This window comes from Haliaeetus leucocephalus, unplaced genomic scaffold (assembly GCF_000737465.1).
Source record: "Haliaeetus leucocephalus isolate CR32 unplaced genomic scaffold, Haliaeetus_leucocephalus-4.0 Scaffold1, whole genome shotgun sequence".
Taxonomy (NCBI): domain Eukaryota; kingdom Metazoa; phylum Chordata; class Aves; order Accipitriformes; family Accipitridae; genus Haliaeetus; species Haliaeetus leucocephalus.
Genome location: NW_010972437.1, coordinates 31,765 through 55,557, shown reverse-complemented (window position 1 = coordinate 55,557; position 23,793 = coordinate 31,765). Strand labels below are relative to the sequence as shown.

The window sequence follows — 23,793 nt, the reverse complement described above, 5'->3', positions numbered from 1 at the left end:
TCCTGATTTTCTCCCCCATCCCACTGGATGGGGGGGGAGTGAGTGAGCGGCTGCGTGGTGCTTAGTTGCTGGCTGGGGTTAAACCACGACACACTTCTAAGGGCCCAGAGAAAAGCAAAAATGAAAGGTTAAAGGAGACGATTTTTTGTTTAAAGGAAACAGTAGCATGCTTTCATTTTTTTTTCCTAAAGATTATTATCAAGGAAATTTACAACAAATGTAAGAATAGAAATTTTACAGGAAAGAAAGATTACTTTTATTAGGAAAAACTGTGATTGTCAGAATAGGTGAGCATTTAACAGATTACATAGATCATAGCATGACTTTTAGCAGAGGTTTGCAAAATTAGACAAATATCTGTCAGGAGGAGTTAAGTATACCTCAGTTGCTCTGCTTGAGGGCAGGAGGGTGGACTAGAAGGTCTGCTGAAGTTGCCCTGAGTTATATTTCAAGTCGTCATCTTCTTCTGTCCTGCTGATTGTAATTCTGACTGTTACTGCATGCTTTAAAAGGCTCATTGCACACTGGGATTTGGCAGATTGAGATATCTGAAAGAGGATCCCCCAAGATTAGGCAGCCAAATCATTGTTAAGCAGAAGTACATGTGAAATACAAAGATTCAGGTGATCCTAACACATGCTGCATGATGTGCAGTTCTTGTTTTTTCCCTATTCTTGAACAACTGAAAAAAATATAGCCGCCACTGTTTAGTAATACCAGCCTTTAACGTGGCTTTCCTGCCAACCCTGCCCATGAGGACCAGGGCATGTTTTGGAATTGCTGTTTACTAGTAACCAGTCTGGGGCTATGAAATACTGGTGCACAGCAGTGATTTTCAGTCTCTGTGGAACTAAGCTTGACTGGAACCAGTGGGTTAAAATTACTGGTCACCTCTCCTCTGCATTTAGAGCAGCACCTGAGCAGCATCACAGGGAAGCAGCATCTCAGTCAAATCCCATTGCCATTGTATACGTCATAAGGCTTTGCCTATCTATTGTTTATAACGCTTTCCATAGCTGCTGAAGTTTCAGGTCCTAGTGTTTATCTGACCACTTGTCTGAGTGGAAAATTTGGGAAGTAAGCAATTCGTCTCCTAGGCTCCTGCTCCCCTTGCGTGGTCTGCCCCTCAGCCTAAATAAAGCTGTGACTCCTTCTGTGAAAATCACTGTCCTGTCGTGATGCACAACACACCCACAGTCACCGACCTCTACATGTTGCAGAGGTATTTTGTTACCTGTTGTATTTATCATGTAACTGGAATCATGAGATTAAGTTAAATATCTTTCTTGATGGTCTTTTTTGTCAAATCTTTCCGATAAAGATTAGTAAAATCCTTATAAAGTAACCTTTAGAAAGAAGAAGCAGAAGCCAAAAAATCAAATTAAGATTTGACTTTGACTTAGGGCATTGCAGTAAATATGGAGAACTTTCACGGCCACTGAGATACATGAGGTTTGAAAAAAAAAAAATATTGAGGAACAGCAGAAGACAACTGTTTTAAAAATAAAGCATTCCAAAGCAGGCACAGACAGATGAGTCACAGCCCTCCCTCTGAATTCTTCATTGTTGCAAGTGTAGTATCTTTCAGGAGACGTTTTCAAAAAGGTTGGTCAGAATGTGTCTACTAAATGTAGTAAAGCTCTAACCAGAAATGTATTTCCTGCCTGTGTAGAAAAAGCATACACACAGAACTACAAAGTAAAGACTCTCTTTGTTATCCCAGTACATTCAACCTAGTGTGTAAAGCAAAACAAATTTAATGAAGACAAAGATTAGGAAATGTAACTCCAACTATATCTTTTCTTGATGAAGATTCCTAACACGCCGCTTTACTGCCCGAACACAAAACTAAATAGCATCTTGAGATGCTGAATTGCATCTAAATTGTCTCTTGTTCATACCTTGTTATTTTCCAGTAAAGCACTTTCACAAGAACATGTGAAGTTTAAAAAAAACCCACGCTAATAAATATTGAGATTTCCTCCTTACCTTTAAAGCTGCACTTAAGTGTTGCTGACACAAGAACACAATACCAGGCTTTGATGCAGCCAGTGTTTGTGAAACAACATGCATATGGATCTCTCTACTCAACTTGCACTTGTTTTTCTGTAGAGCTGAAGTCTGATGTTATTTAAGAAAAAAGACAAAAACTTTTCAGTGTGGCTTTCCTAGTACAGTGCATATTTGTTCTGTTGAAACTTTTCATTTAGGGAAAAATCCATCGGGTCCAAGGTTCTGAAAAGGCTGTATCAGTTCTAGATCTGTAGATAAGAGGGATGGAAATAAAAATTGCATAATATTTGGGGAGCTGTGATTTTTCTTTTCAGCTGTGTATACCAGAAGGTTATTTAAACAGCTGTTATAAAAAGGGAGAAAAATACAAAAACAGAAGACAGGCTGTAGTTATGACAATGTTACTCTTTTTTGCTCTTCCTCTCCCTGTAAATTTGAGAGAGAGAAATAAAAAAATAGATGAACTTTCAAGCAAAGAAATTTTGAAAAACCTTTACAGTTTCTAAATTACATTATTTTTCTGTCATACCAAGGCCTATAAACAGCAAACCAAAATGCCTAAAATATGAAAACCTTTCCTTAAAATTCATAGTAATATTATTAGTCCTATGTAAGTAATCTGTGATAGAAGAAAATGTTGTCCTTCACAGCCATAAGTAATAAAGTCTGTAGAACTACAGTAGGTAACTTTATTATATGAGAAGCCGCAGAAGCCCTTTGCTGCCAAGTAACAAAGTTAACCCTAGCCAGTTTAGTCTGAAACTGTAACAATAAATTATATATTTTTCACATTAATGTCTGATTAGGAGGAAACATAAAGAGCGCTATGGTTGGACAGTTCACTCTAAGTTGAATGAAACAAATTCTAAGTAAGGCTCTTTATGCAAAGCAATGTCTACTGAAGTGTGTTTATATTCCCCACGTTCGTGTTTTGTGAATTCCACAATCACAGATCATAGACATAGGGATGTCAGAACAAAAAAGGTGCACTAGTTTTTCCACTTTTCTATAATAATGAATTTTAAAATGATTTTTGGCTTTGATTCAGCCAGCACTCAGACCTAGTGGTGGACTTATTTTTAATAGTTCTTTTCAGTGCAGTGGCTGTTTACAAACGATTGCTGTATTTTTGCGTATGTGGTCTTTGTCTCTGTCTGCTTTGAAATGAGCACCCTGTCCCTATTCAAGTGCGTATTTTTGTTTGGTAGGTGTTACTTCATTTACTGCATGTAGATATGCATATAAGGCTTTTTATTTCTGGAAGCTTCTTGCCTGTGACAATTATACGCGAAGATCACATGGTCTTGCTAATAGCACCGTCCTCAGCTGTCACAAGGACAAGCTTAGTAGATCAAAATCAGCAAGCAAGGCTTGCCAAGGTTCAGGGAACAGCCGTATCTATATACCAGTCGACAGCAAGGGGTTACGTCATTGCTCCTGTCCGGCAGCGCAGGAGCTGGCTGGACGGTGAGGCACCAGCTTTCTTTTGACCCTTACAGAACCTGTGTCCTTTCAGGGGAAGGAGCCTGCCTGGCTAAAAGGCAGCTTTTTCCATTTCTCAGGGATTAAGACCTCGGAGTGGAGGGTAGTGGTGGTGGTGAGCGGGGGTGTCTGACTTCACCTGGGGTCAGTCTGCCTGGGAGCAGGATGGGTGGCTGCAGGCATGCTCTACCCTCCCATCCTCTGTGAGGGGCTGCACGGGTCAGAGATGCCTTACAGCAATGCTTGGTTACTAGCGTGTTAAAAAGTGGCTTTTAAAGTTTTTTTGGCCCTCTTAATAAAACTGAGTTCAGAGCAGAGTACTCACGCCACCCCCTCCCCATGGCAGCCCCAACCTACAAAGTACCTCATTGCTAAATATACAGGTGAAGTCACTGCTGTGTCACATTCTAGGTAATGCTACAACATTCATCTCCAGCTTTCAGTCTGTGAACTGCTTAATACAGAGGTGAGCGGTGGTTGACTGGCCTGTCTGTCAAGGGTCAGCAGTGCTTAGTACAAACATTTGCATTTGTGTTAAAATGTGAGAAGTAAACCTTCCCGCAAAATCATTGAGGTGCTTTCCTCGATTCTTAAGGATGAATTTCAATAATGGAAGTGATAAATTTTGCCTGTTAAAGGATACACCCCCCTAAAAAAGCCAAAATTGTTGCCAGTAGTTGCCTTCCAATATATGGTGTTAGAAAAGGAGAGGGAGAAAAAGGTCCTCTACTTTGTTTTCAAGGCAGGACCAAAGTACAGAGAGCATGGTTTTCACTGACAAGAGTTGATGTATCAGTCCTGCTTCCAACTTTTTTAATCTGAGCATTTTTAGCAAAATACTGTTTCCTCAGAGCTTTTAGTGACCTGTGCAATTTCCATCAGCTTGCCTTCATACTGCGACACCACAGGAGACTGTATTCAGTTTTAGGCCTTCAAATTTACTACTCCAAACTAACTGTACACTCTGATATGTATAGTTAAGTAATATATAGAAACTCTAGCTGATGCATGAGAGGCCTATGAAGCTGCCTGTCAGGAAAACAGACACATCTCCCTACATGGTGCAGTTTTCTTGATATTTGGGAAGGTTTCATTATGCTCTGATACATGTAAATATACCTAGGAATCTCTATGAACACCAGCAAACATGTAGGTATCTATATTCTAGAATCAGGCATACTAAGCTAGAGAGGAACTTCTGAGGGAGACACTTGCTATTTACCTGTATACAGCGCTACTACTAACCACCCTGATTTCCCCTACCAGATCTTGAATTAAGTAGTCTTATTAACAAGCTGTTTGCTGCTGTTGCTTTGGCAGCAGCAGACCAGCCTCCATGGGGGAGATTTTCAGCAGCTTACCTGTCACTTTTCTAACTGATCACAAGTCAGATAATGAACTCAGGTTTGCTATTACCCTTTTAAATACACTTGCAATGGGAAAATAAATCCCACAGGTTAAACGTTTTCTAAGGTCACAGAGAATCAGTAATAAACTAGGAGCAGAACCAGCTTTTCAAAACTTTAATCCCTCACCCCAGTTCTCCTTTCTCAGAGAAATAAGAGGCTGCTAAAATTTATGGCCAAAGGACTCTAAGGACTTTTTTGAAGAATATTTAATACACAAAGCTTCAGCTTACAGTATAAAAACCATAAGATGTCTGTTTAGAAAGCTGATATCCAACTGTAGTCCATTTTTCTTATTTTTCGTAACTCTTTTTCCTGGGATTTAGACAGTTTACATGTCATCTCTCCTAATAATTCCATAGCACTTGTATCTTCTTGTTCCATTTCAGTAACACCTCTTTCCTCATCTGAATCATCCTCTGTTTTTTCACTTTCCATTTCTACTTCATCAGCAACTTCTTCAGCACTGTGAGACGAAGATGATTAGGAACAACTCAATTAATGAAATTAATGGGCACTGTCACATACTATAGTATTACATACTATAGGAAAGAGGCAAGTTATCATGCAAATAACTAAACAAACATTGTATTTTATTTCTTTTTTTAATCTCAGGCTACTTACAAACTACTACACTTCACTTGCCATCTCAATTACAAGCCATTTTTCAAACAGCTGTCCTGTGTTTTAAGTGAACTTAGACAAAATGTTTTTCTTTCTCCAAATACAATATATAATGTTAAAACAGGCAGATCAGCATTATGTAAGAAGCTATAATCTCTCACTCCCACAGAATTAGCAACATTGGATACTGTGGTAGATGAGACAATATTCAAGACAGCCATTCTTCTCTTTCAAATCTGAAAAAGGTCACTTGGTCTTAAAAATTTCTACAATACCTAGAGTGTTACTAGAAAAGATGAAAAGTTTGTTTTGTTGTTGGTTTTTTTAAACATAGGGAGGTGCTTAAAGTGGCTACTCCCTTCTGACTTCGAGTTAAACTTGTGCTGAAGTAGAAAGCACACTTCCAAAGAATTAGATCGAACAGTTACCATTTACAGTGTCGTAATTAATAGTATTAATTTAAATGTCTGTTGTATAGATATTTCGGATTTCATTAGCAATGACCTGCATGGCAGAATGGTACTGATCTCCTAAAAATCATCTGTTCTAATACAAACTATCACTCAACAAAATGTAAATGGTAAAACATGTATAATACATTAATATTATACTACCAAGGAAAATAAAATTATTTAGCATTAATAGAAAATCAATCTATAGAGTGATATATTCTTCTCATTCTTCAAGAGCCCAATCCTACAGCCCTTATATGTAACTTTAAATGTGCAGTCATACTAATTACCAGTGTCAAAGTACAAGCTCTACATGTGCAAATATTTACACAGGCCACTGAACTCCCAAATTCTTCAGTACTGAAACCACATGCAAGTTTCCATATATTTCTTGTTTAGATTTTTGCCAGTGTTTTGTTGATGTGGCAAAAAGACTTTTACCTGTGCCATCCAGTAAGAAAGCTAGCAATACTGGTCAACACAACACAGCAGAACTGATTATACTGCTGTTATGGCAGAATATAATGCACATGCAAAAACTACTCAAACTGGTGTTTTTTTCTGCGTAAACACTGGCAGTGTAAACCATCCTCTCACTGGGCTTGCAAGTTCAGAACGGCAGCCGATAGATACCAATGACACATTTTCACTCTGGCTTGGCAGAGTTTCATTAAACACTTTAAAGAACAGATTGCACAAAAAATGCAAGCATTTAATTGGCTTCAGTGTAAGGGACAAGATATTAATCTTAATACAAGACTACAGTCATAACCCCTGTGCCTGCATTCATTTTCTAGCAGCATACATCAATCTCAGAGGAGCAAGCTACAATACATTTTAAGTACCTATCAAACTACTCTATTAATAAATTGGGATTAATGCATTGTAAGACAAGCTCAGCTAACTAATTGTCTTCACAGTATACACTTGTATTTCATAGCTTATTTAGGAATAAAATTTGAGTTCTAAACAAACTGTTAAGTTTAAACCTAAGGACTAACTTCTTGGTGTATCTAGAAACTGAAACCAAGAATTGTGCAGGAAGTCATCATAATATCAAATAAAGTTGAGAACCTGACATTTATCCAAACATACCACTAAAAACATTAAATCCCTGAAATAAAGCTAAATTCATAAAGAACACCGAGTACCAAAGGTAACATTTTGTGTATGAGCCCATTATGCCAAACAACAGCAAAAAGAGCCCACAGGCTAAACAGCCAGTCTGCATATCTCCCCAAAACTGAGTTGTTAAAAAAAAACAAAAACAAACAAAATCAAAAACCCAAAACAAAAACTTGCCACAATAAATAGTGTTCTACTAACTTACATCAATAGAAGAATGAAGAGTGTTAGAAAACTGCTTTTACATTTCAAAGATGTACATAATTGAAAATAATAACTAAGAAGAGTTCTTCAATTTTTCTTACCTTTTGTTCTCTTTGGAGATGAGCAGTGAATTAATAAATATAGGACAGAGGAAGGAAGCAGATGGCAAAACATGTGCTGGAGTGTGCAAAAGCTGAAAAGATAAAACAGAAGCTTTACGAAAGCTTTTGTTTGTCATGGTTTTGTTTGTACACTTTACTGTAGTTAGTCCTACCTCTTTGACAGCAGGTGAATCTTGCTTGTGCTTATTATGAACTAGTTTTCCAAGGTCTATATCCTCATGTGATTGCTGACGTCTGTGCTTTCCCAATAGCAAGCTAAATGGGGTCACAGGAAGACTTTCTTCTACTGCCAGCTTTAAAAAGGTGAAAGTTTTAAGTAGAATTTTAGTGTCACAAATCTAAGTTCTATCTTATTTTGAGTTACCAAAATTCAGAATCAACCTAGCTGACAAAACTCTACACTCAAATTCAACTCAACTGAACCATATGGCTCTTTGTACTCATTCTCTGTCAGGCATCCTGAGAGTCCTACAGAGATGCAGTAAAACTCTCCAGAATCTGGATCTGGATTCAAGAACACCAGATTTTAGTTAGTTGATGTACCAATTAACTTCCAAATATGGAAGCTGCAGTGTGTGCCAGAAAAACTAAGTATGGCTTTCACATTCCACTTATGACTAAAAGATCATTTATACCCCAGCATCATCTGCCGAGTTATTTAATTATGTAACTGGAAGCAAAACATGTCAACTTCCCTTCTGGCATTTTCCTAGATCAATATACCTTAATCTGAGTACCAAGTTATTCCCCCACCCTCCAAAGAAACTGATTGCTTATAACCACATTCCCACTGGATTTTGTATTAGAAAGATACTAACTTCTACTTTGATATATTTTATCTAACCAAATCAATCAAGTGCTACTATTTTATTCTGTTCAGTGGGTATGAAACACTTCTTCAACATGAATTTAAAAAAAAAATCAAATTTCCCAGACTACTCCTCCACAGAAGTACATACTGGAATGTAATTTTGAAATTCCTTCTCACTGATAAGTCATAATTGACTGACAATTGTTCGTTCTCATCAAAGTGCAGTTCAGGCCACACTCAAGGTTCCAAGTGTTAAAGAAATCAAGATAAGGAAAGAGCTTACTCAAATATCAGCGGTTTTGCTTCATTTGTGTAACCTGAATCCTTTTAGAAAAGTATAATTTTTTTGTTCAGGGGAAACGAGAAAAGGAGAGAGTAGCTTACTAATACTTCTTTTTTTTTTTAAAGCTTTTTACAAACAGCAATTCTGTCAATAAATAAGCAAATATAGATTACTGCCCCTTCAGCTAAGGGCCTATGACTCCATCTAAGGATCTGGTGTGCATTTTCATGACAGAAGGGAATTTGAGTCTGATGAACTGAACACCAACAGAATTTAACTGCTCTGTACATCTCTATCAAAACTTCTATAAGAGGTACCTGTTTGCTTGACGGTGTAAGCCTTTCTTCTAGAGACTTTGTGCTAAGCGTCATTAGTTCCTAAAATACAGAATGATGCAGCAGAGTTATAGTATGTGAAACTTCTTTCCCTATTTCCATACCTTGCCTACAGAAGCTTTTGAATGGCCCAGAAGCTTTTGTCAGTCTAATGGAAGAGGCAAACACATCTCTTCCTCTTTATTTTATAAAGAAACTGAAAGGAAGCAGGAATGGACCTAGAGGCTCTATATAGACATTTTGGGAAAACAAACAAAAACCCCACCCACCCACAAATTACAGGGAAAATTGAGTATCATATGAAACATTTGGATAATCAGCAATAATACAGCTGCTAGGTGGTTGTTTAAGTTAAACAGCACAGGCAGTTTTCCCAAATTATCCAGTTTCTTGTATTAATGAGGCAGCAGAAACTATTAGCAGTAGAAAACCAGGAAATAATCAATTTTGAACTGAAGTTGTTTCGGCAGTTAAAAACTCTTAATAAAAGAACAAAGCATGGCTTACACCGCCTTGAAATCACAAAACGAAACCCCTACACTCAACAGCAGAACTCTGAATTTGTATCAATCCACATTCAGGAAACCACTTTTTCCCCAGGAACCACCTGCCAATCACTATTTCTTACTTGTGTATCCGTAAGAAAAAACAGTTGGGATCTTCTTAGCCAATGGTATTTTTCTGAGCCAATTGTTTCAGGTTCGTCTCTTGGAACAAAGGCAGCAAGCTGGATCTTTTCTTTACAAAGGTTTCTCTGGATATAGATTGGCCGTGGCTCGTTTGGTTTAAACACAAACACTGCAAAACCAAGAATGTATTCTCTTTAAATCATGAAATTCTTACCTTCCTGGACAGCTGTCAAAGCCCTATGTATAACAGCCAGTAAGGGCTGGACAGGATTGCCTTTAAGGACTAGTTTGCAGGAATTGTAATTGGATAACCTTACTGCATAATAGAAGGTACCTTTCACAGTACTCCAATCCAGAGCACATACTTGGAAATTAATGTTTCTGTAGAACAGTAGCTCTAGGAAGAGTAATCAGAATTTATAGTCAAAGCTGTAAAACATAGCTGTACAGTTTAACCAGTTTTGCATTTACAGGAGAGGGTCAAGAACATTCAAAGCCCTCACCCAGAGAGCACGGTTAATCCTGTGCTACTTCCTGTACCAGAAACTAACTGTTGGAAGAAAAGATGGGAACCAACATGCTTTACTTGGCTGTTACTGTCAGACATGCCTCAGTTTTCCACAGGTGCAAACACAGACTCAAATCTGTCTTATGGCTTTTATGGGGCTGAATTCTAAGAAAACTTTTTCTAAATTATGCTTTCACAGTTTTAAATTCTACTGACTATTACTTGTCAAAGAAGCCTTTGTACTTACAGCTGGACTCTTTTGAGAGCCATGAGACAGCAGCAATATGTTCTGAAAGGGGATCAGGTTGCAGAACTAAGACGTTGAGGTGGGCACTCCATTCCACTGAAAAGCAAACACAGCAACAGCGAGACATAAAAAGAAGGCATTCAGTTCTATCCAACTACTTTGCCAAACAAAAGGTCAAATGGGAATGACAGACAGGACCTTAACCTCTGGAAGAGGCATGCAACTTCATTTATTCCCAGATGAATAAAAATACACAAATACTATCAACTTCTACACAAATGTAGGAAATACTAGCTATTATTGTGTTATCAATCATCTAACTTAGAATTTACTATGCACATGCACACAAAGCACATCCACGCTGGACAGGATACCATCTTGACTGAAGTATGAAAATCACTACACTTCCACAAGACATTTTGTAGTGGGTCAATCTGGAATCAAACTAGAATTATTTTAAGGTTTCATAGTAAATTCAAGTGTTAAATGTTACCACTCTAGCACATATTTAAGCTGATCTTACATGCACAACTGAGCAGGTTCCAGCAACACAGAAAGCCATAATCAGTGGCACCAATAAGGTACTTGGAACATGTTAGTCTCCCAAAGCAGATGTTCCTACAGAAGTAGAAAGTCAAAACAAGTTAGTGACCTTCAGATTTCATCTTTGTTTCTCTATTTAGCAAGGATTTGTAAGTCACAAAAAACATTCAGTTAAGATTTAGTTCTGATACTTAAATCAGAAGTTTGCTTTTTGCTTTCACCTCTAGTAGTATGAAACTTCAGAGGCAACCACCAGATAGGTCTGGGAGATTTAACAGTATGCATAAATCTATAAGAATTATATGTTCCTACAACATACTGATTTCAAGGAGTGATTTTATGCTCTCAAGTAAGTTACAAACCCATAAGTAATAGTAAGTGTTCACATTGGGACTAGAAAATAAAATCCATATTTAAGAATTCCTACTATCGCTCTAAGCACTAGAATTAGAGTAGTAAAAAAAGCAGTTCTTTTTACAGGCTGCTCCAATTGAAGAAAGTGTGTGATTTGTTTTCACTTAATTTCTCATTCTCTTGTTTGAGAATAATAGAACAGCCTTTTGATTGCTAATGCTATAGAAAGTTTTCAAAAAAGCTAATAAGGGATAGAATTTCTATAAACATAGCCTTTTGAAGTTATGCAATTAATACAGTCATTTAATATAGTCCTAGAGTAATTTATTTCCTTTTAATATAGCATATAGTAAAGGCTACAAAAGGAGCAGCTGGCCTGGGAAAAGCTTGCTGCTGTACCAAGCTGTCAAGAGAAGTTTTCTCCACAGATACAGTAAAGATGTGGCTTACACGCCTCCCACAATCTTCCCGCACACCAGTTTTAGAATCATGTTTCTCAATTTCTAATCTTAGAAGAGCAGTATAAACAAAACAGGCTTCATCACACAAAAGAAAAAGCTTACAAACATACACGCAAACACATGGAAGTGAGAAATCTCTGTATCTTTCTATGATTCTTTATGTCAAGAGTCTTTAAAACATTGTGACCATGCAATATTCTGCTTTCCATTTTAGGTGTTTCCTGGAAGCAGGTTTATGAAGTACCTCTAACATTACTGCAGTAATGACTTGGAGAAGCAGTTAGAAAAACCTTAGCACTGAAAGAGAATGCTGTGGTAGGTTTGTAGCATCTTCCTGTTTCAGCAATTGTTTAGATACAGAGATCTGGCACATAGATTAAGTAGATGAACCAGTAAGGTCACCTATTGCCCTATTTTTTCAAGATTTTTGTAAGAAAAATTATACGTTACCTGGATCAGAAACTGTTCTATATTTGCACGATCCAAGAAACTCACTATTAAGACTGTCCTATTCTTTGAGTGTCTATCTTTTATCTCTATGATCGACCTATGCCATTCCACATTATCCTTACACAACGGAATAGTATCTAGCCCTTCAGGATGTCTTTTATCGTGACAGCACACAATGGAGCGTGCTGGGATAGTCTACCAAGGGATCAAGATACGTATTTTATGATACAGCTAATAAGGTCAATATGCCTTTATGGTTTATTGATATAATTTCTATTTGTATGCATGTGTACATGAATAAAGAACAAACTTCCTATATTTATACTTTTTCAGTACTTCGATTCACTCCTAGATTAATGGGAAAAAGAGAAAGGCTATTAACACACTACTGTGTGCCCAATGATACATGTTTGTGTATGGAGGTACAGGAGTCATAAGCAGGTAAGAAGATGAAACTGCAAAGCCTGATCTTGTTATTTTTAACAGTAAGTTACCAACGACCCAAAAGCCATTTTAGAGTCTTTTCTATATATGAACTCAAGACTGTTAAATTCAATGTTAATGTGAATATATACAAGGTCTTGGACTATTATGAATTGATTCTTTCTGTTTCGAAAGTTCAAGTAAGACATAAAAAAACAGATGAAAAACATACCTTATTTTTCCAGGTGGATGGCAAAACGTACACTTAAGATCCCAAGTAACTGAATCCCATACAGTGACAGTTTCTTCAAAGCTAACAGCAAGCAAAGAGCCATCTTCTGAGAAACAGCAGTTAGTAGCTTGGTAGTTGTGGTAGCTGCCTACAAAGTCACAGCTCCAGCTCACACTTTGCTGTGCTGCATTGAATAAACAAGCTAGTTAATTCAAGTCTATACATGAAGAAAGAAGAATTCAAGTATTAGGGCTGCAAAATACGCTCAAGAGCAAGACAGTTTTGTTTCAGAAGGCTTACATTTTTTTTAAGAGTACAGAGACTCTGTCCTGTTCTAGTACAAGAAACATCTAGTAGGTTTTCCATTTGTCCTCAGTTTTGCATTTGAACAGTGAATCCTGAGACTGACATGGTACAATATTCATGTTTACTTTGCCAACTACATTAACTGTGCTCTCGAATAAGCAGATGTTAGACAAAAGAAAGATACTGAAGTAGATTCAATATTTAGTGTTCTGAAACATACTGTTCTTTTAAAAATGTAGCAAGAACATGAGCATTACTAAAATTTGAACACGGGTTGCATTTGAGTCCAACAAAGCTCATGGTTCATTTACATAAAGTTTGAGGATCACAAAGTGACCTATCAGCATGCTTATCCTGCCAGTGCATTCAGTTGGGATACCTTTCCCATTGTTGGTAATTACCATGAAATAAACAGAAGCGAAGTGATGTACTTACCACATAACATAGATTTCCCAGTATAAATAAATTCATACAGCATGTTTTTGAAACATACAAATAGGATGAGGAAAGAAAGGAAAATAAATTCACCCTATGCTAAGATATCCTTTATATAATGGCTACAAGTTGATGATTAAAAGACCTGCCTGTAAAAAAAGCCAGAAACAGTTCACTACTTTAAACTGCATGGCACCATCTAGAGGCACAGTGAGAGATCTGCTGCAAATAAACACATGACAGGGTGTATTCTACTTAGGAACTAATTAGTTTATTAATACTTGCTGCACAGAAGCTGAATCTTTCTACCTGAGCATTCTTACGCTGCCTCCACTGGGCAAATACACCACAGAAGTCAGCACTAATTTGTACTTTTACACATGCCATGAAGCAGAACTCTGTATAGTCACTTAAAAAACAAACAAAAAATACACCCCTGCAAGAGGGGCCACCCACCCCTGCAAAGAGGCCAGTCAGCAGATACAAAACTATCTTGTTGAAGGAAACAGACCCCATTAGGTTTCATCCCCAGCCCACAGGGTACTGAAGATCAAAAGTATCTGCTTAAGTTAAGGTATAATCCAGGCTCAGAATCATTTACAAACAAAAAAGAAAAAGAAAAAAACCCCCACTCTTTCAGATCCCACTGAAGGAGCTGCTATTAAGTAAATATATGCATAAATCCTAGTAGATGAATACAAGCTTTTGTTTTTCTTCTCACGAGCAGCCACTGTTGCGGAGCAAACAGCTTTGAAAGAGAAAAGTAAGTTTGCCAAATGAAAACCTTAGTAGTTCAAAAGTACTTTTGAACATGTTCTCACCTGCCCACAAAAACACAAATCGAACTGCAAGCAGTTCAGCAAGACCACTACCACATCTATCTGGGAACACGAAAAGATAAGACACCCAAGTGGCAAGAAAGTTCCAGCTCACTTAAGCGTGCCTGGCACTGTAATAACATTTAAGTAAAAGGAAATTAAGAAGCAGGAAACCTTTTGTATTTCACATCCAAAGGCATATAGGGTAATACACATCCCTCAGATGTTCTGTTTCAAACAAGTGAACATCAGCATGCATTCCAAGAGATGAAATTTGGTTACTTGAGTATCTTGGAAGTGGATCCTAAATATCCATTCTACGACGTTCAAATATCTAATGGGAAGGAAGGATGTAAAAAAAATGAACTCTGAAGGGGTGGAGCTGCAGAATGGCAAAATGCTATCATTTTACACTAAGTCAACTAAAACAGAATGACACATTCCTGCATCCTGCTCCCTTGACCAGAAGTCTCAAATAAAAAGACTGCCCAGAGGAATAACAAAAATCCATTTTCCTAGCATGGAAAAATCATTACCAGAAATAATCCTTTAAACAATCAACACAAGCTGCCATTCCCTTCTGCAGCAGGCTCAGCAAGGTCTTTGCTATTTCAGGAACCTCTGTATCAGTCCATAATACTGCAAAACTATGAGAGAAATCCATCACAGAGGATGCTCAGGGGAACACAGTACTCCATGCAACAGCAGAAATAGAGAAATGCATGGGCCTTGAGGGCCTAGTTCTGAAAGAATGAAGTTAGGATCAGAATTTCTATAGCATGTTACTAGGTGGCAAGTAAGAGTAAGTTATGTTTTGACCGTACGTACCTTCTGGATCAGTGTCTTCTACCATCACCCAGACTTTAAAAACACAGTCTCTGCCAGCTGTTACCAGTATCAGAGAGTCATCTTCCAATTCATCCATCTCACGAAAGCACATGTCTGTTATGTGGTCCTCATGGGGCATATTTATTCTAGTGTTCAGCTTAAAGCTATAAGAAAAGAAAACAGAAGCTTGTTGTTTTATTTCATTTGGAACTTGGGGAAGATTTACATTTAAGATGATTCTGGAAGGGGCAGGGAGAAGGAGAATCAAAGAAACATCTGTCTAATTAGATAGCTAAATAGTATTGCATTTACAGATCAGATTTCCCTCATCACTTCCATACAGCAAGAGACATTGTAGCCCAGCACCGAGAAAGGATTATCACTAAGCAAGCATCACTCTCAGATATTCAGCCTGAACTCTGGGCAGTCTTTCCAGTACTTAGAAAATCCGTCACATAACTACTATATAGTAAAAAAAAAAAAAAAAAAAATTTTTTGTAAATAATCAGGGAAGTATATAAACCAGATGCATATGTTGACTAAAAAAAAAAAAAATAATCAACAATAAAGTCATAATCTTCTGTACCCTAGAAGAACTAGTCAATTAATGATGGATTAGACAAAGGTGGGAAAACTGAACAAGCTATAGAACCATTCTGTCAAGTCCATGATTTTTAATACCAAGTAAATATGTGAATTTAAGTCCTATGGTTAAAATTGCCTGTCTGATCAATATAAGTAAATTAGATTCAGCGCAATTATTTCCAATCTGTACTTATGTCAGCTCTGTGCATTGTTTCAGACGTGTGTAGCATGCATGGTAAACTCTCCCTAGGGTCTTCCCTAGGATTTTATTAGTTGGTCTGGAAAAACTCTGCCTTCGCAAAACAAAGCCTGTGTAAATAACTGTGTAATACTTTTGATTTTGACACCTAGAAGGCCAGCTCTATTATTGTTACCTTTGTGTTTCTTCATCAAAGAACCACAGCTTCAATTGTAACTCTGGGTCAGTTACTTCTTCTCTCTCTTCTACTGTTGCTAACCACTTGCCTTGTGCACTAAACGCAACTTTTACCAAGTCAGCTTGGTTTAAACCTGCCTGATGAATGTATTGTCGTTGCACAATATCCAACTGCAAAACAACAAGGCCAAAATTAAATTTCAAAATTCAAGTGTAGGTTTGGAGATATCATTCATAAAACCATGGAAAAAATGTTCTGAAAGGACAGATTAGAACTGACTGGGCTGAGGCATAAAAAAAAAGGCAGGGAAAGCATAACTAGGATATGTACATTCCACAATAATGTTAACAGAAGCAGCACACTGTTTTGATATTTATTCAACTATCAACATTCAGCTATGCTTAACAAGTACAAGAAGTTTGCCCTAAAGCTGAAAACATCTCAGCTTGAAATCCAGTCCCATGGTATAGGTGCTGGCTTTTTTTCCTGTTTGCCATATTAAGTCTTCAAATAAATTCTGACGCATAACTCACTTGGTTGAATAAATTAAAGTTTTAGTACAAGCCCATCCAACTTACACTGAACAGCTGTTGGTCACTTTGGAGACAATAGAACTGCAAGTGGCCAGGCTCTCCATTCAGGACCAAAGCTTTGGTTCTAGGATCAACCACTAGACCAGTTTTGACATCTGTACCTGGCAATAAAAATCAGATGACAAATGACCTAAGATGGGAAGTGACACATTCTGTCCTCTAAGGGGAAGATAAATTTTATTGCACTTACTTTTGATTAGCCCTTGAATACTTTTGGAAAATCTTAAGTTGCTGTTGATTATTGTAATTCCTGAAAGGAAAAGCAGATGAAGTCTTGCAAAAGGCTTCTGCAATGTAACATCTCATGGTGGGGAAGGGACCATAACCAACTGTACTTAATCCTATAAATGTATACTTTTCTCAATTTATGACACCCCTACATCAAGGTGGAAAGCCAAGTTACAGCAGCCACCAGGCAAATTCACAGAACTGATGAAAGAGCAAAAAATCACTTCAAGTACCTGTTCTTTCAGATCAATATTGAACTTTTATGTAGTACCTAGTTAATTTGTCTGAGATTAACAAAATAAAGCTCATACAGATTTGCATTCTGTTTTGCATTAAATGATACTTAAAATATGTTTTGGCTTACTGTTGTCTGTATGCAAGGTGCAACAGAGCGCGCCATCAGATGACATGGAGATGTACTCAATAGCAGATCCCAAACGAGGAAGGAAATCCTTCTGACAGTCTGATTCATTGTGCCACAGAACTAGAACAGACTCAACTCCACCACTCAGCAAGCTGGTTCCTTTTCCGGTAATAAAAATGCAGTTATAGGTTTTGCTTAAAAAAATATCATCAGCATAGGTGTTTACAATGACAGACAAACATAGGTTTCTCAAAAACCTTTCTTAAACTGCCACATACAACGCAATTTTTTTCATATCTAGCCTGGGCAACACAAATAGATACATTTCTCATTATCCCGTGTTAAAATTTCTAGAAAAACTTGGATTAAGTAACAAGAATTTGTGCCTATAGTAAAATTTAAACTATGCTTTGGAGTAGTAGATCCCATTACTTTCTGAATCAGCTGAGTATTTGTGTTAGAAGTAGAACAGTTCAGCTGTATTCCATCAGAAGTACTCTGCAGTAAAAAAATATCCTAAGGAGAATAGTTCAGATCACACAATTCAGATAAAAGTTAACTGTATTTTTGTAACTAGGTTTGAGCTTGGACAAGACTGGCTTGTTTTATTTGGATGCAAGTAAGACTCTGGTAAGAACTCATCAGTATTACTGATGAGAGGGGCAGGGGAAGGCAGAGTGGAGGTGGGGGAAAAGAGGTAAGAGGAGGGGTTAGATTTTACATTCTACCACAGAAGGTAGATATTTGTCATTATGAATGCCAAACAGAATATATAAAAAAAAATAACAACTGCTTCCATTTTTATTTTGGATCCTTCCTGGAAATATTTAAAATTGTAGAAATTAATTTGTTAGTAAGTGGACAAACTCAAACTTCTATTGATTTTTTCCCTCCCTGCTGCAGCTCTTCGACTTCGAGAGGTTTAATTGTTTGTTGGGCTTTTTTTTCCCCTGTTTTTTCTGTTTTTTACTTACCCTCCATAGAAAAAGCTAGATCCATGACAGTATCATGATGCCAGTGCAGTGTCGAAAATGTGTAGTCTTTCTTGTGGTAGAAATTTCTCCTATGTGGGGAGGAACAGAGTAGTTCTTTAAGCACAACATCAACAACAGAGCAAATGAAAGGAAATATTGAATTGAATCAAGTATACCATCCTCTCCTCTAATTTCCAGACTAGAGTTTCTGGTATGCTCAACTGATACAAAGTGAGGGAAAGAACCACACTAGCAGGTTTTCAGCGCCTTCCTGGTGCACACCGTGCATCTTAGACATACTGAGCAACTTGGCAAGCATATTGTTCTTAACCACGCAGTTCCACTGGTGTGCTCTCTCTCCAGGACTCTACTTGCCCATGAAGAGTTACTTCAGCTGCTCCTGCATTACCCTTTTCAAATACAGTTTAGATTTGTGGAGCATAGCTTAACAGGAACATTTTCCTATTTGACATTAAACTGAAGCTGTACCCTGAAGTCAATGTCAGTAGTGCAGCTTCCCAGGGCCTTCCTCATTATGACTTCTGAAAATGGCAACACTAAGGACAAATTAGACTGCTTTGCTCAGGTTTCACTTAATTCCTATAGTCACATCAGTTTATAGGGTACACAGTTGAATCAAAATGTGCATACCAGAGGCGAATCTTTCCATCAGCATGGCCAGTTGCAATACAATCCTCTGTAGGATGGCATGCTATGCAAGTGAAGTGATTGTTTCCGCTTTTTGTCTTTATTGCACTTACAGAAAACCTTCAAGAGTTAAGAAAGTAACTTTAATTAGATCAGGGGTTATTTATTTTTTTTTTTAAACAAAGCTTCAAAAAGATCAGCAAATGCATATAAAAACAATTCTGACTAGTAAAGTTAAACATTTCCAAGTTGTCAAAATTACACTCACTCTCCAAAGAGTAGTGATGGACTTATTTCTTTTTATTTCACTAGTTCTTTGCCTTCAACCAAGTTGAAAGATTTTTCCTTCTTTCTCTCTCTTTCTTCTTCCCCTCCTGTCCCTGTTTTGGCCCTGACCAAACTGTCACTTGTTTCAGTCCAGCATCAGCCTAAGCATTTACCTGAAAAAAATACATGCCTGAGCTGAAAAGATAAGCTACTAATGCCAGTGCAGTACCTCACTGTCTGCCTCTACTGGAAGCTTCTTATATAGTGACTACATACCAAACGGTTGCTGACAAATATAAAATAACATGTGCAAACATCACCAGTTAACAAACATTTATGATTTATTGGACTGAATCAATACCTGACATTTTCGGTCTTACCTGTTCAACTGTTTCCGTTTAAAAAAAAACACTTGGAGATTAACCTCTTTCACTGATGCCACATATTCACCCTGTTATAGTAAAACAACAACTTAGGACATACACATTATGTCCTTACACATGAATGTAAAAAAAGTTTCACAACAAAGTACTTAAAATTGGAAATAACATATAAGCTGATGTTAAGTAAATATTTTCGTATTATAACTGTTGTGTTTTTTTTTAATAAAAGAAAGCATAGGTCTTACACAGATTCATTTAACTTCAGTTTTGTTTCAGTGCTGCTGTGCTTGTATAAAAGCATAAACAGCATATAGCTCATCTGAGAGGAAAAAAAAAAACCAACCAACCAACACCCACAGAAATAAAAAACCCCAAAAGTGAATATACTTCTCTTCCAAACGCAAGACGCTTCGGTGACGCATCCACACCATCCAAAACCACTGACAATTCCTTGGCTTCCAAATCTTGGCCTGCTGCTTTTGTCAGCTTAACTGAGACCAGCTGGAATGTATCTGACCAAAGAAAAAATCTGTTCAGAAGGCTTTTATGAACAAGTTTATGTACATCCCTTACAAAGAGGATCTGCAACCCTTCTACCTTAAAAGTAACATGTTAGTACCTTCCAAAATTTTTTATAAGTTTGAAAAAGTTTGTAATACCTTTCAAAAAATAACTGTTTCAAATATTTTGATTCAAACAACAGCATTGAAGATTGAGGACTAGGTAGTGGATACCAGTGCAACTGTAAGCAGAAACCAAGCAAAGTTGCACAACATTTGCTCTTGCTCCAAAGTGACATTCGTAGCAATATAGTTAAGAGTAAGGTCAAGCTGTATTTTTATTTATTTCAGACAAAATTCTAGGGAAAAAATATCTAAGCATACTGTTAAACAGGACAAGTCTACTCATGTTAACACTGCTTAAGGTGGAAGAGTAGTGTCAAGTACTGTAGCATACCCTGTATCACGGTAAGCACTGCTTAAAGATTTACTGCATCTACAGCATCAGATACATGCAGTATATGCTTCAAAAGTGAAGACAGGCAATCTTCTAGACAAATATTAAAAAAATAGATGTCATAGAATGAAAACAGAAAAAAGTACAAAATGCAAGACTGCAGATATCTGTGTATTGGGTTTGTGTGGCAAGGTTTTAGTAGTGGGGGGGTAGGGGGGGGGGATTACATGGGTGGCTTCTGTAAGAAGCTGCTGGAAGCTTCCCCTGTGTCTGACAGAGCCAATACCAGCCGGCTCTAAGATGGACCCGCCGCCGGCCAAGGCCGAGCCAAGCAGCGATAGTGGTAGCACCTCTGTGATAACATTTTTAGGAAGGAAAAAAGTTGCTGGGATGGACAGAAACAGCAGCTGGAGAGAGAGTGAGAACATGTAAGAGAAACGACCCTGCAGAACCCCAGGTCAGTGAAGAAGGAGGGGGAGGAGATGCTCCAGGCGCTGGAGCAGAGATTCCCCTGCAGCCCATGGTGAAGACCATGGTGAGGCAGGCTGTCCCCCTGCAGCCCATGGAGGTCCACGGTGGAGCAGATATCCACCTGCAGCCCACGGAGGACCCCACGCTGGAGCAGGTGGGTGCCCGAAGGAGGCTGTGACCCTGTGGGAATCCCGCACTGGAGCAGGCTCCTGCCAGGACCTGCGGATCTGTGGAGAGAGGAGCCCACGGAGCAGGTTTTCTGGCAGGATTGTGACCCCGTGGGAAGCCCGCGCTGGAGCAGTGTGCTCCTGGAGGACTGCATGCTGTGGAAGGGACCCATGCTGGAGCAGTTCGTGAAGAACTGCAGCCCGTGGGAAGGACCCAAGTTGGAGAAGTTTGTGGAGGACTGTCTCCCGTGGGAGGGACCCCATGCTGGAGCAGGGGAAGAGTGTGATGAGTCCTGCCCCTGAAGAGGATGAAGCGGCAGAAAATAACATGTGATGAACTGACCATAAACCCCATTCCCTGTCCCCCTGTGCTGCTGGGGGGAGTTGGTAGAGAATCCGGGAGTGAAGTTGTGCCTGGGAAGAAGAGAGGGGTGGAGGGAAGGTGTCCTGAGATTTGGTTTTATTTCTCATTACCCTTCTCTGGTTGATTTGTAATAAATCGAGTTAATTTTCCCCAAGCTGAGTCTGTTTTGCCTGTGACAGTAATTGGTGAGTTGATCTCTCCTGTCCTTATCTCGACCCACAAGCCCTTTGTTATATTTTCTCTCCCCTATCCAGCTGAGGAGGGGGAGTGATAGAATGGCTTTGGTGGGCACCTGGCATCCCTCCAGGTCAACCCACCACAATCTGTCACAGGATTTAAGAAATATTTAAAAAAGTAATATATTAAAGCATGCTCTTGCAGCATACCACTCACCGATGTGACAGTAGCTTAGACATAGAATGACTTAGATAAGAAGGATGATGCTAATCATACTGTACCTCTTTCACCACTCTTTGGAATTACAACAAACACTGAGTCCTCAGAACTAGCAAGCGCGTACAGTGCCAGAAGTTTGGATCCTACAGTGAAAGTCTGAAGAAAAAAATAAGGGAAGGAGGTCAACAACTACTACACTCGTGCGTATGGTTTTCAACAGTGAATAATGCTAAGTTTTTATAATAAAGAAAACAGACCTGCTTTAAAGAAACCTTGGTGTATTAATTAAAATTCTAACACAAATATAAAAAGACCTTTATTCTATTAAGGACTAATACAAATGTTAAAACAGTACTAATAAAGTGTAAGAGATCAGATTTACTGAAAAACCTGGAAGTATCTTACCCCTCTGCCTCTATTTAGCAGAAAATGGGAGCAACAGGACAGTTAGCAGCCCACGTTTTCAAGCCATCATATCAATTCCTACTGGCATATCACAAACTGCAGCGCACTGCTTAAGAGCTACACTGGACTCTGAACTGCAGCAAGTAGCAAAGTTAGTATGTCAGTTCATATCCCATCTTTTTCCTCAAAAGATTCTGCATCATCATGAATTTCTGCAGCGACACACACATCAACTGCCACATTCTATTACTGCCAAAAATAGATGGTTTTCAGGCTGTGTTAATGGCAGACCAACATATCTCAAGACTGATTTGTGCCCATTTGTAGTAACAGCTGCAGAAATCCTTATTCTACTACCAATGGATCAAGAATAATTTTGACATGTACTCAACAGGAATAACTCAACATACTTTAATGGGAATCCCATCCATGAAGTCCCACAGCTTAATGCTGCCATCCAGAGAGGAAGAATAGAGCTGAAGAAAAAAATAGAAAAAAGTTAACGTAATATATCAAAGCCAGCTTTTACATAAAATCACAGCTTAAAAGTTGAAGGACTGATGAATAGAACTGCAATTCCGAGCGGCTGAATCATCAGAAATACAGGACACAGCCCAGCTTTCTGCGGCCTTCAAATAAAGTGCAATGCAAATAGAACACTACTATTCTAGTTTGCAATATACATTTTCATAAAGTGTGAAAGAAACAACAGGTATTTGTTTTTAATCGCTTAAGACTAACTGAGTATGCACAGATACCCGTTATGTGAACACCTATTAACATTTGCATCAGATTTTGCATGGATAATATGCAGATACAGTCCATCTGGACAAATAATTCTTGTTTATATATGGAAACCAAAAAAACCCAAGCAAACTGAGAGCCAGAGCAGGAACAGCAGCAAACAGGGAAGGCAGGCTGCTGGTAGGCAGAGAGCCACCAGGCAAATTAAAGGGGTTTAGTCAAATCTACTTCTGTATCAGCAGCTAGAGGGGGGAAACAGCAATCACAGCGAGTGTTGTCAATTTTCCCACGTGCTCCTCTTCCCTCTCGAATCATCCAAAAAATGGAATTTTTGCTGCTATTTCCATTTTGCTGTCGTCCCATTCAACGAGTGTAATCCACGCGACGCTTCACGTTTTTATTTGTGGAAAACAGGCATAACGTTTACCTTCCCAGGCAGATTTTGGAGAAAGGTGAGCTCAACCGTGCTATATTCGCTTCCAGCTCGTTCTCAATTTCCAGCCAACCCCCCCAGCACCCGGGACAGCCCCCGCAGAGGCACGTAAACCCGGCCGAGGGGGGCAGAAGCACCCCCTACTGCCAGACCTCCTCCCCCCCTCCCAAACCTGCATGTGGTTGTGGGGGTTCAGCTGGACGCCCGTCACCAGGTCGGCGTGGCCCCCCATCACCCGCAGTGTCTCCTCGGTGGCCACGCTGTACATCTTCACGAAGTCGCCGGCGGCGCATAGCAGGTACCTGGAGGGGGAGGAAAGCCGTCACCCCGCCGCCCGCGGGAGGGG

General features: G+C 38.7%; 1 protein-coding gene across 2 annotated transcripts in view; it reads right to left on the bottom strand.

Annotated features, from left to right (window-relative positions):
- Window positions 1-5,003: 5,003 nt before the first annotated feature.
- WDR75 (WD repeat domain 75) overlaps window positions 5,004-23,793 on the bottom strand; it is an 18,987-nt gene continuing 197 nt past the window's right edge. Inside the window, exons 2-21 of one of the 2 annotated variants that reach the window (XM_010563708.1) lie at window positions 23,620-23,749; window positions 22,681-22,746; window positions 21,928-22,021; window positions 19,898-20,022; window positions 19,508-19,578; window positions 18,864-18,980; window positions 18,213-18,301; window positions 17,239-17,397; window positions 16,837-16,896; window positions 16,632-16,747; window positions 16,051-16,223; window positions 15,092-15,255; window positions 12,705-12,888; window positions 10,765-10,859; window positions 10,242-10,337; window positions 9,486-9,655; window positions 8,840-8,899; window positions 7,581-7,721; window positions 7,408-7,499; window positions 5,004-5,367 (exon numbers count right to left, since the gene is read on the bottom strand). In XM_010563708.1, the coding sequence (XP_010562010.1) occupies window positions 5,160-5,367; window positions 7,408-7,499; window positions 7,581-7,721; window positions 8,840-8,899; window positions 9,486-9,655; window positions 10,242-10,337; window positions 10,765-10,859; window positions 12,705-12,888; window positions 15,092-15,255; window positions 16,051-16,223; window positions 16,632-16,747; window positions 16,837-16,896; window positions 17,239-17,397; window positions 18,213-18,301; window positions 18,864-18,980; window positions 19,508-19,578; window positions 19,898-20,022; window positions 21,928-22,021; window positions 22,681-22,746; window positions 23,620-23,749 (2,410 nt within the window). In that variant the 3' untranslated portion in view covers window positions 5,004-5,159. The remainder of the gene's footprint in view (window positions 5,368-7,407; window positions 7,500-7,580; window positions 7,722-8,839; window positions 8,900-9,485; window positions 9,656-10,241; window positions 10,338-10,764; window positions 10,860-12,704; window positions 12,889-15,091; window positions 15,256-16,050; window positions 16,224-16,631; window positions 16,748-16,836; window positions 16,897-17,238; window positions 17,398-18,212; window positions 18,302-18,863; window positions 18,981-19,507; window positions 19,579-19,897; window positions 20,023-21,927; window positions 22,022-22,680; window positions 22,747-23,619; window positions 23,750-23,793) is intronic. The other variant, XM_010563717.1, reaches the window with a different exon arrangement.